We start from the raw sequence: 12,749 nt of genomic DNA, 5'->3' as shown, positions 1-12,749 counted from the left end.
TTTATTAAAACATGCTTTTCAAACCTAAACATCAGATCAGAAAATCAATTCAACTTAAAGATCAGAATAGTCAATAGTTTATTATGATACAGGCATTTAGAACATTTATCTCAAAGGCATACCTCGCTTTGGAATTAATAATCTGAACAACTGGGGAAATAATCTAAAGGATAGGGAGGGTGGGGTGTGGAACAAAATCTTTAACAAAACCCAAATTTATTTGCAGAAACCCATAACCCTTTATGAGTCACCACCATAAAAGCAAAAGCAGTAAAACATCGTAATTCTAGTCAACCAAGGCCTAAACTACATCCGAAGGAAATGAAAGCACAATTGTTTTTTTTTCTTAAAGGTAAATTCCCTGAACTAAAGTATGAAAAAAAGGAGGAAATTGGGATGGAGGGAGGAAATGTGGGATGGAGGGAAATGTGGATTGTTACAGTACTCTTTTAAAAGAAATGTTATCTTAAATGTAGCTAACAGAAGAATTACTGCAGCAAGATATTTACAATCTGAAGAAATTACTAATTCACTAAGCAATCCAAACACACATTTTCGCTTCAGATCTAAAATTTTTAAAACAGTTCTTACCAAATCCTTTGTTGAATATATCTCTGGCAGCTTTGCCAAGGTCAGCATATGATGGAGGAATACACATTGCTGGTGGGAAGAAACATTCCAGTGTTAACGTCCCTGTTCTCCCAGTCTGTCCAAGAACTAGCTTATGACCCACTGCTACCTTTAAAACCAAGCAGTCCAACTTAGTTTTGATACCACTAGAATCTATAATAACACTGTAGTCTAGTATGATCCATGAAGGAGGTATCAGCACCAAAGGCTTATTTCTAAAATAGATAATCACAGTTAAGTGTTTATACAAACTTGGAAAATTCCCTCCAAAATATATAAAAATATTTTCTATTCCTAAATTTACACAGTGCCTGTAGCCTCACTTCCTAGGATGAGACTAGTACAAAGAATCAAACACATACACACGTATATATCTGTACATACAGATATACCTGCCAAAATTCACTGGAATGTGATTTAACCAAATGAGATTAAAAAGATTAAAAACTAAGACAAGTCCCTCTCCCCCCTATTCAACCTTTAGTATCCTCACGGAGATCAAAACCAATATTCCGAAGTAGAAAGAGAAAGATAGGTCATACTTCTGAAACTTAAATATTGAAACATAAAAAAAAAATACAGCCATTTATGTTTCACTCAAGCGCCTACATCAACTAAATATCAAATGCACTTTAAACATATTAGTATGACACTCAAGTCCTCGGCCCACGCTGTGAGGCTTAAGGGCAAGCAATCTGAGGTCGTTACACCAGCTCATTCATCCTACATAGCACGTCCACGCCCTTAGGAGCACATGTAATGAATGACCTTGCGCCCTCACACGGGGGGTTACTACTTCCTCTAAAAACGTGACCGATCCAATCCTGCAAAAGCTGAACCCGATAATTAATAACTTTCTGCTTCTCAGTTCGTCAAAGCTGAACGTGAATGCGTCCACAGACCAGCTCCCCAGGCCTAGTCAGTCCCGCTATCCGAGATCCAACCACCCAGCCCCTCCTCCGCAAAGCCAGGGAAGTCAGACGGTGGAATGGATACCGAAAGGGGCGAACTTCCAAGCCCTTGAAGACAGAGGGGGAAAGAAGCTGCGGTTTTCTGGTCGGGAGGCTTCGGCTGCCCAGACACCGCCGCCCCATCCCGCAGAGATCGCTCTACTTACGCCGCGGGCAGGTCTGTCCGGAGGTCGCCATGGCGAGGCCGCGAGGAGAGGTGATCTGAGGGAGGGACAAGAAGTGCGGTCAGCGGGGCTCAGAGGCGAATCAAGGGACCAGAAGGGGGTCTCAGACAGAGGGGAGAGGGGCCGCAGGGCAGCGCGGCCATCTTAAGGAGTCGGGGCCGACCCCGAGTCCGGCTCAGGCGTCCTGCTTGGCCACCGGGGCCTAGGCCCCAAGGTCCGAGTGAGACGGGCGCGGCGGTACCTGGTGGTCTCCTGGGGGGAGGGGGAGGCACCGCTGCCGCTCCGCTAGCAGCTGAGGCCGCTCGGCTAGCTCTGCGTCCCGCTGCAGCTGCCGCGGCTGGAGGGCGAAGTGAAGGAGACACCGTTCCGCCCGCCGCAACCCTGTCCTTCCCCCGCCAGGACCCTGCCGCTGCCCCTGGGGCTGCCCACTGCGCCTGTCCCCGCAGCGCCACCCGCTGCTCACTCCAACCTGCTCCGAGATGGCCACGTGTTCCGAGAGCACCGCTGCCCACGGGGTGTGCTCCCTCGGTCCCTCGGCAGGGGCAGGAAAAGCAGAAGCTGCCGGACCTCAAGTCAGGCAGCTACGAGGGCAGCCCCTGAGGCGAGGGGGCGGGGAACGGCGGAGGCAGCGTGGAGGGGAACGCGCGGGCGAGGGATGGGGCAGAGGCCCCGCGCGCGCTCGTCACGGGCGGGGCGGGGCTTCAGGCGCGTGCCTGCGCGGGGCTCGGCGCGACTGGGCGCGACTGGGCGCGACTGGGCGCGACTGGGCGCGACTGAGCGCGCCGCCGCGCACCCCGGGTCAAGTACTTCTCTCCAGCTCCCTTCGGAGAGTTTCGTACACCCTGTGCTTGGCACACCCTGCAGAGCCAATCCCCAGTCTAGGAGGGAGTCAGCTGAGCGTTACCCCTTCTACACTGAGCAAGTGCAGCGTGCGCTTCTGAAAGACTCTCTCTCCTGGCCCAGGGAGAAACGAGTGGGGCACAGAGACGCACCTCCCGCCCCTTGCGCACTCCCTCCTTCGTCCGCCTCCCACCACCGTGTAATCGCCATGCAGGGCGGGACTCGACCTGAGAGTCTCTCTTGGGTTGCCGCTCCCTAAACAGACAAGCACGTCTCAGGGTGCCCCGCCTTGCCCCGCACGCCCCCCTTCCCCGGCTCACGCCCTAGGGTTCCTTTTCTGACGCCTCCGTCTCGCTTAGAGGTGGGACTGCTTTACACACTCAGGGAACTGGAGCTGTCTTAGTGAGTCAAGCCTGCTAGAAAATTTAGGAATCATGCTGACCAAGCATTAGAATGCTGCACTCAAGTTCCCTGGGTATGCAGGAAGAGTGAGGGAGCCAAGGGAATAAGAAAAAGTGAGGCGTCTACTGAGATGGAAATAGAGTCAATTTAGGCTCCGGAATCGATCGCCAATTATCAGCGATTTATCCCCTTTGTACCCCAGTTTATTTATAGGTTTAAATGGGATGAAGTGGTCTTTAATAACCATTTGGCCATAGACTATGCGCAAAGCCTTTTGACCCCTGACTCTGGCTCTGAAAGCCACCTCAGCTCAAATGCTGACAAGGTTCCATCTCCTAAACCAGGAAAAAAGGATAGCTAGACAGGCTTCCACAATGCAAAGCCGGATTAAAGCTGCAGCCTGGTGGATTTCCCTCCCACGAGCAAACCCCGCCAGCAATCTTGCCTAGTCATGGTTGGGATTAGTCATTGCAAAGGGTTAGAAGAAGGGAAGAGCCTTTGCTCTTAAAAGTTCAAGCACCAGAAGCACTGATAAATTCCTTCATTCAAGCTCAGACAGATTGGTCTGAAATCAGTCTGGTTCCACAGGGGACTGGTCTGCTCTGGCCATGTTTGATGCTACTGTGAGGCTAATGGCAGAGAATGCCATCCCATCACAACTGCAGCATAATATACCACCTCCCAGAAAAACCTAGACTCTGCTCAGCCACCTTCATTACCTGCAGTAGGGCTTAACATCCTGTGAACTATCTAGCATTTTTAACCCCCAGAGAATTTCACTGTGCCACAGAACACAGATCTGAGCCTTCACCCTCTACAACTCCAAGGAATGTACACAATATCTAATAACCAGCAGCAGAATCATGGCAATTTATTTCAAAGTTGGATTCAGTAAATATATCTGAGTGCTTACCTCCAAAGCCATTTAGACCGAAACATCATTAGTAGCAGCCACCGCTTATAAAGCAACTACCTTGTGTCACCCACAAGGGAAGCAAAGTCCATTCAGACACAGCTCTTGCTCTCAAGGCACTTACAGTCAAGCATGTGGAGAGGTGTCAAGAATTGGGAAGAGTCCAAGATTTTCCCTATGTGCAAGCTAGCAAGTTAGCCTGCCACAGTTTCATAGGTTCATAGATGCTGGCAGAAGACATGAAACTTGAAGGTCAGACAAAGGACTTTATTATGTATGGCTCAGCAGGCAGCATGAGCTTCATGTTCACATCAGTTCCCCTTGCCCTCTGTGTTCCACAGGGGTAATGCAGAGCACCGTAGGTAGAAACTGCACACCATGCATTTGTGTCACAGCTGAGGAATCCTAAGCTCAGAAAACCTCCTGCCTTATCAGGAGCTGCTAACCTGCCCAGTCTTTGCCCCAGAGACATACATTATTATACTTCTCTGGAAATAAAATCTGCCCTCTGCCTCCTGTCCCAGAGGGAGTTACTACCCCTGTCTCCCAAGGCTGTTTGCTATGCGAACATTCTTAAGAAGATAGTTTGAGATAAAAGCTGTCACAAGACATGTAGAAATACCATGGAGAATTGCCCTACAAAGTAGGATGGAGAATTCAGGAGTTGCAAGGACGATGCTAAACATAAGCACAGAGTACTGTGGGCACAGTTAGACTGAGGAGACGCTTGCACTAAAGTTTGAAAGTAGGAGTTATCAAAATTGGAAAGCCAACAGATCAAGGATGGAAAAGCAAAATTCTAGAAAGAGGCATATGCAAAGCCATACAGGGGCTTGAAGTGGCAAGAATCGCTTGGAAACCACAAGTAATTAAGTAAAGCTGGAAAAACCTGTAGAAAAATTTGCAAGATGGGGCTTCCCTGGTGGTGCAGTGGTTGAGAGTCCGCCTGCCGATGCAGGGGACACGGGTTCGTGACCCGGTCCGGGAAGATCCCACATGCCGCGGAGCAGCTAGGCCCGTGAGTCATAGCCGCTGAGCCTGTGCGTCCGGAGCCTGTGCTCCGCAACGGGAGAGGCCACAGCAGTGAGAGGCCTGCATACCGAAAAAAAAAAAAAAAATTGCAATATGAGTCTAAAGATATTTGCTGGAGTCGAATGACTAAGGTTCTGAAAGCAGCAAGTAAGGAGGAGTCTAGGGTGGCTGGGAGCAACATTTTTGGCTTGAGCAGCTGGGAGGACAACGGTCTCCCTCATTGTTGGAAGGGCTATGGGAAGAGGGACAAGTGTGAAGATAAAGAGGATGATTCAATTTCAAATAAGTATGAGGAGCCAGGGACCACCAACTCTAAATAGAGTTGTCCTATAAGCAGCTGTCCTATAAGCAGAAGTCTAGGAGACAGGTCTGGAGAGGAGACATTGACATGAAAATTTTAGTTTTAATTATGACTAATCATGGGTGTGATTAAAGTCAATAAGCAATGTGATAGGAATAAAGATAGAAGTCTTAGGAGAATTGGTTGTTTCAGGGGCAAGTAGCAGAGGAGCTAATGAAGAAAACTGACAAGACTGGCTAGGAGGCTAAAAGAAAACTCAAGTGGAAGTACTTTCCTGGAAGCCAATGTGGGAAAGCAGTGGGTGGAAGAGGGAGTGCTGAACAGTGTCACATCCTGAGGAGTGGTCAAGTGAGGTCAAGACCGAATAAGTATAATATTAGTTGCCATTACTGTGTCACCAATCACCCCAAAACTTAATAGCTTAAAACAACAAGCATTTTATTATCCGAAACTTCCCGTGGGTCAAAAATTAAGCTTAGCTGGGTAGTTCTCACTTAGGGCCTCCCATGAGACTGTAGTCAATATATTAGTTGGGCTACAGTCATCTGAAGGGTTGACTGTGCTAAAGGATCTGCTTCCAAGGTGGCTCCCTCACGTGGCTCTCAGCAAGAGGCCTCCGTTCCTCACCATATGGCTTTTTCCATAGGGCAGCTGCTTGAGCATCCTCATGACATGGCCCCTGGCTTCTCCCACAGCAGGTGATCTGAGAGAGAGATGGAAGCCACAATGTCTTATATGATCCAGCCTCAGAAATCACACTGTCATTCCTGCCTTATTCTATTTGTTAGAAGCGAATTACTAAGACCAGTCCACCCTCAAGGGAAGAGAAATTAGGCTCCTCCTTTTGAAAGGAGTATCAAAGAATTGTGGATATATTTTAAACTACCATAGTCAACACTCTGGTCACATTATTTACATTTCTTCTACACGGAAAATACACTAACTCCCTCCTAAAGCCTCCCCCAAACCTTCACATTTATAGCATCATCAAGAGGCTTGTCAGGTGTAGTTCCTTTAAGTACGGCAGCTCCAGTACAGTTCCTCTTAACCTGAAGATCTATGAACTAAAGAGAATCTGCCTACCCCTACACATACACATATCCAACACACACGGAGAAGGTTAGGCACAAGATAACTGCTGAAGACACCCCTGGTCAAAAAGGGGAAACAGGACGTACGTGGAGTCCACAGCAGTTCTGAAATCCAGCCAGGTCAGTTTTCAAGATTCCTTTATTAGGACTCAGTCCTAATCCTGACTGTGCCAGATGAGGTCACATGGGAAGAGCCAGCCCTAGATACACACTCCTTCTCTTCCTGCCCCAGGCTCCGCCCCACAGTGTGAAGGGTACACCGTAGCCTGCACAGGCAAGGTCCATCCTCCCTCACATAGCTCACTCCTTGACCACCCCATGGGCTTAGCGGTGTGTCACTGGCAGTTCAATCCATGCTCCAGAGAAAGGACTCTGAGGACAAAGTCCATGCAGGCCCCAGAAGCAGGCTCAGGACTCTTTCAACAGGGAAAACTAAGATCTTCTGTATCCAGAGCTTGGTCCAGGTATGGAGAGGGTGAGCATGGGCTTTGGTGGGCATGTTCCCTTGGCCCTGCAGACTCCTTACCCTAGAGGAATAGGCACCATCTGAGAAGGGTTAGACTGGGGCCCTCTAAAGTATGAGACTTGGGGTGGGGGCTCCTCTTGCCCGGGTGTTTGGGGCTTGGCACTGGGAATCTTTATACAATTGGAACAAACATTTATTGAGGTGAGACAAGAGAAAGAGAGAACCCTAAGCTGTCGTTACAGTTAGAATGTGGGATGTTGGGGTGTAAGGTTTAGCAGTGGAGCATTCTGGGTGGGGAGTGGCCATGGAAGGGTGGAAGTGAAGTTCACTGGAGTTGAAGGTAGTCCAGGACAAGAGGTGAGGCTTGGTTGTTACAGCTACCTGCCCCCCACACATCCAATACACAATGGTGGAATAGGCACAGTTTGTTGGCAGGGATACTGAAGTTACCAGAATGTTGCTAGAATAAGAGGTAGGAAAACTGAGTCAGGTGCCAAAGTCCTCAGGGAACACAGGAAGTTGGCCATAAAGGATGACCTCAGTAGAGGATGGTAGAACTGATGGCATGAACCTCAAAGGAGGTGATTTTATAGCAGGGTGGAGGAATTAAGAAAGTGGCCATCCTTCCTGTCCCCAGGTCCAGCCCTAGGATGTGGGAGGGTGTGGGAGAATGAGCAGTCTTCCCTGGGATCCAATATATCAATGGAAAAAGGTAGTTTTTTGCCAAGGTGAGCAGAGTGAAAGAGCACCAAGTGGTGAAACTAAGGACTTAGGGTAGTTTGTTTACAATGGAACGAGGTTCTAGAGGGCTCCATGGGATAGGGTGGCAGGAAGAGCAGCAGTGGGAGGACAAACCAGGAAGAAGGGAGCACAGACAGGATTGACATGAAAACTAAGGAGAGCACAGATAAATAGAGGGACTTAAAATATTTGGGGGAGTTAAGACCCACAGTTGGGGGTGAGGGCCATTTTAGGATTAACTGGGCTCAAAACTCAAGCCCTTAGCTGTGAAAGAAATCCCTGAAATTGCACATAAGGGACAGTGTGCCTGGTTTTGTGCATACAACATTGGGCTGTCATTCTTAGGCACACTGAAGCATAAAAACCACTGATCTAGGCTGTCTATCAAGTCCCTGCAGTCCCTAGGGGAAAAGAGGAGCATTCTAAAGCTCTCCAGACACATGCAGTGTAGACTCCGTTTCTGATTTAGTATTTAATGTAAGATGTGACTATTAAAGCAGATACTGGAGTTACAGCTTAACAGTCAGGACACAAATTAAGTGCAAGTTTCATGCAGTTCCTCTCAATTGATATACCAGTGGTTCTGGGTTTGTATAGAGACTGATATGTAATAAAAGGACTTTGCTATTTATCATCCAGTCCAACCTGTGGTCTTGATCAGAGTTCTAATTAAAACACTGATGAAACATTGTTTACTTCCTTGAAAAAGTTCACACCTTCCTATATGGGAAAGCCTAGCCCAAAGTGACAGGAAAAATGTAGAGTCTCCTGCTCAAGAAACTTCAGTGGTTCCCATTTGTCTGTAGGATAAGGTCCTTGATATAAGGAAGATGGGCCATTATCCTACTCTGCCTTCCATCACAGTCATGTTTCCCTCCTACCACCTGTACTAATTCAGGTCATACATTCCCAAATCACATTGTTTTTAGTATCATGGCCTTTGCTGTTCATCCCACCTGGAATGCTTTCCTGTGCCCACCATTTTTGAGTTAAACCCTCTGAACCCTTTTAAAGCCCAACTCAAATATACTCCCACCACAGTTTTTTCTGACCTACCAGTTACACGTCATTTTACTCCCTCTGAAATTCTATGGTATGTTTTACCTTATGGCATAAGGTATCAACATATATTTCCAATATTTTATTATGAAAATGTTCAAATACGCAGGGAAGTTGGAAGAATTGTAAAGTGAACCCCCATATATCCATTATCTAGAGTCTACATTTACCATTTTGCTATATTTGCTTTATCCCATATCTTTCCATCTATCCATTCATCAGTCCATTTCAAAGTCAATTGCAGATATCAGTATACTTCACTCCTAAATACTTCAGCATACATATAATTAACTAGAATTCAATATTTATGGTTTTTTAATTAAAATTTACCTACATGTTTTTAAAAAACACTCTGCCTTCCCTATCAAACTCTTTAATGGTGGGAACCATTTCTTACTTAACTTTATCCCACTCACCTCCCCACCCACCCATCCAGTAACTAATGATGATGACACTAGTAAGGATAAACACAATCAAAATAATCACAGCTAACACAATATCAAGCACTTCCTTTGTGCCGGTACTATTCTCAACACTTCATATGCTTTATTTAATTATTATAACAACCCTATGAACACAGGTACTATAAGCCTGTTACACCTGTTATAGATTAGAAACACAGAGGTCAGGTAACTAGCCCAGTATGCATAGATAGCTTTAAGTGGTGGAGACAAAATTTAAACCCAACTGTGAGTTAGGGCACATGCTCTTAACCATTCACATTGCCTCCCCATCGTCAAAGCCTTACCCCATGCAGGTAACTAATCATATTTATGGAATGTTCAGAGTCCACTGCTTTGTACCAGCCTTGTCATGGCCCATTAAGACAGACAGTTGGCTTGAAAAATTTTCCCTGGTAGGTTTGTGATGAGGGCATGAGCTTCCACAATGAAGGTAAATGGGGGAGAGGGAAGCTAGCTTGTCCATAGACTTGTCACTGGGTCACCTATGAGAATGTCTCATGACTCACATCCCACGGCTGCCTGCATCTACTGTGTGGCTTCCCTGTGTCTGTAGGGCTGGTGCAGGAGGCAGTGGAAGGAGTGTGAGGGAGAGTTCTGAGGCCTGGGCAAGTCACAAGTGCAGCTTGACTGGCAGCTGCCTAGACACTCAGTACAGAGGGAAACTGATGAGGAAGCCAGCAGGACAATGGGCCATTATTTCTGGCTGTAGGAGGTTGGTCAGTTTGATACTGGGTGACCCACCCCTCCCAACAATTTCAGTTCTCCTAGTCCTTTGATTGGAAGTAAAGCAATTGGATTTCAAATGACTCACATGCTATTTCTGGAAACTGGGGGCAATCCCAGGACTGGTTCCGGCTGTTAAGTAATCAGGGATTAACTTTAAGGGTCACCCTCTTGCTCCAATCACCACTACACACCACTGCCAGATAATACAACTCTAATTGTATGAATCCCCTCTTCAGAACCCCTCTATAAAGCAACCCAGGTTAAATACAGGTTAAAACCCTTCACCATATGGCTGATACCTAACTTTCTAAGCAAGCACAGAGTTTTGCTGAACAATAATCACACAGGGCATTAACAGAATTTACATACATAGAAAGAGCTCTGTAATCAAACAGGTGTGGGAACTGTTATATTAAACCAAGGTTAACCCATTTCTTTAAGTGGAACTTCACAGAGCCTTGAATTATTGTGCATGATGAGTCTCTGAAAGGAGAATGCAACAAATTTCCAGTTTTTTCAACAAGGATCTTGAGAGCCTAGTGTTCCATAGAACGTGTGCTATCTCAAATGTCACTCTCAACATAGCTACCCCTGAAATTTAACCAGTTTTTCTAAGGCTATCATGGCAGCCATGAAAAGGCACTCTTCACATCTGCTGCTATGAGGAGCATGGCAGATTCACTGCTCTGGCTGCTGCCCCTCTGGATCCAGTGAAGCCACACAAGCTGCTGCTGATGACCAAGCATGATGGGGGTATTCATGCAGGTCCATCCCTGCAAAACATGGGACTCGTTTAACAGGATGCCCCTTTGACCTGGCTGAAACTTTCTTAGAGCTACACTGCCATTTGAAACTCTTCTACCCAATCTTCTTCCTGTATCCAAATCTGAAGCTGCTACTGCTTTTTCTTCTTTATCTGTCTCCGGCATGTCCCTCAGTAAATCTCTTGCACATTTAATTCCATCTTGGCATCTGCTGCTGAGAGGATGTAAACTAGCATACCTGTCTCAAATGTGCTTATAAAGCCCTTCCAGATTCAGTTCCTCCTTGGAACCTCACATCACTTTTATGGAATCTGTTTCTATGGTCTGCATTGAGAGGCCTCCTGATACAGTAGGGAAGCTCATGGACTCTGGAAGACAGTATACCAGGTTCAAATCCCAACTCTGTCTGTCACTTGCTAGCAGTACAACCTTTAGGAATTTCCTCAGCAAGCTGTAAAATGGGGGATTACACCACTATCTTGCAAGGCTTACAAGGATTAAATGAAAAATTACACTTAAAGCACTGCGCATATAGCAGGTACTCAACAGACAGAATGACACTTACGGTTTATAGTCATTTGCGTTTTTTTCTACTTTCCTTATCAGATTTATAAAGTCTTGAGGATAGACAGTGTAATCTTCATCTTTAACTCCCCTTAAGGGCCTTAATCATTGTGGCCCAACAAATGGCTGTTAAACTGAGTGGAAGAAAATGGTTCCTTGCAGAAGGAAATGGGCATCTCAGAGAAAAGGGGCAGAAGAGCCAATTAGGAGAGTCAACCAATGGTACAGGAAATGTAAATATTCAAAATACATGTATAAAATAGGAAATGTTTATATAATATATATAAAATATATTTATTATATATAATATTGAAATATACAAAAGAACCATGATTTCAGAAATAACTGCCAAGAAAAGGGCCAGGAATTCCAAAGGTGTGCTCCTAGGCCCCTTTGCAGAGGTTGGCACTCTAAGTCTTGTAAACACAACCAGGAAGAGCTATTTTAGCAGTAAAAGCCTCATACCCAAGCTTAGTGTAACTAGGAAAAAATGGAAGAAAAATGAAGGAAGGAAATTGCAAAGATTGATAATGAACAATGGGTCAATGTAGGGACACAATTAGAACATACAGAGCCAGGGCTTTCCTGCCTAGTTCAGAGTATAGCCTTCTCCTTCAGTACATGGTGTCAGGCCATGTTCTTTTGAGGTTTTTTTCTGTTTTTTGTTTGTTTTCATCTTTATTGGAGTATAATTGCTTTACAATGCTGTGTTAGTTTCCACTGTACAACAAAGTGAATCAGCTATATATATACATATATCCCCATATCCCCTCCCTCTTGAGCCTCTCTCCCACCCTCCCTATTCCATCCCTCTAGGTCATCACAAAGCATCAAGCTGATCTCCCTGTGCTAAATAACAAGATTTATTTGTTTGTTTTGTTTGGCCACACTGCGTGGCATGTGGGACTTTAGTCCCCCAACCAGGGATCGAACCTGTGCCCCCTGCTGTGGAAGCTCGGAGTCTTAACCACTGGATCATCAGGGAATTCCCCAGGCCATGTTGGTTTTAGGATTTTCCCATGAACTCTGACTTGGTGGGGGAAACCACAGCACATCAGGGGTGGCCTCCAAAGTAACCTGTCATTGGTCTGTGCAGGAGGAAGCTACTAGAATCCCTAGATCTTCTGCCTGTATGCCCAGCTGTGGCTCTGGATCTGGGGAGGCTCAGGAAAGGGTGTAACCTGTCCCACGAGCCCAATGGTGCTCTCTGATGGGAGGGGAAGCCTTCACACTCACCTCAGCTCTTCTGAAAACCTCATTAGTCCCTTGGTACCCCAGCTCTAGGATATTTGAGCCAAGAGTAGAAAAGTTGTAGGTAGAAGAAATGCCTAAGGCCCTGCTGGGGGTACAGCCCAGCACTAGTGATCTCTTTGTTCCCCCAGTAGGCAAGTGTGTTTGTGCGTAGCAAGGTTTCTTCCCTTGTCTTCTAACAGGATGACCCTCCATGACGAGTCTGTGTTTTTCTTCATTTAAGGTCCTGATGCCCCATGAAAGTTCTATGGATATGATATGTATATAGAAGTGGGCATTTTGGGGGTTGGAGGTAGGAAGTCACTGGGATGGGTGCCTTTTAAGAGTCAGGGCTGCTGCTACAGCTCCCATTTAGTAGAAAGCTACCAAG

At 46.3% G+C, this 12,749-nt stretch overlaps 1 protein-coding gene across 3 annotated transcripts in view; it reads right to left on the bottom strand.

Moving 5' to 3' along the window:
* The window catches only part of VDAC2 (voltage dependent anion channel 2), a 69,414-nt gene that overhangs the window by 13,386 nt on the left and 43,279 nt on the right, over positions 1-12,749 (bottom strand). For 2 of the 3 annotated variants that reach the window (XM_049697237.1, XM_049697238.1), the window contains exons 3-5: positions 5,881-5,956; positions 1,748-1,802; positions 592-660 (exon numbers count right to left, since the gene is read on the bottom strand). In XM_049697237.1, coding sequence (XP_049553194.1) covers positions 592-660; positions 1,748-1,802; positions 5,881-5,956 — 200 coding nt within the window. Of the gene's footprint in view, positions 1-591; positions 661-1,747; positions 1,803-2,006; positions 2,167-5,880; positions 5,957-12,749 lie in introns of those variants that run through there. The other variant, XM_004273071.3, reaches the window with a different exon arrangement.

Source organism: Orcinus orca, chromosome 14 (assembly GCF_937001465.1).
Source record: "Orcinus orca chromosome 14, mOrcOrc1.1, whole genome shotgun sequence".
Lineage (NCBI taxonomy): Eukaryota > Metazoa > Chordata > Mammalia > Artiodactyla > Delphinidae > Orcinus > Orcinus orca.
Note: the sequence above shows the minus strand (reverse complement) of the source record. Positions and strands in the feature narration are given on the sequence as shown.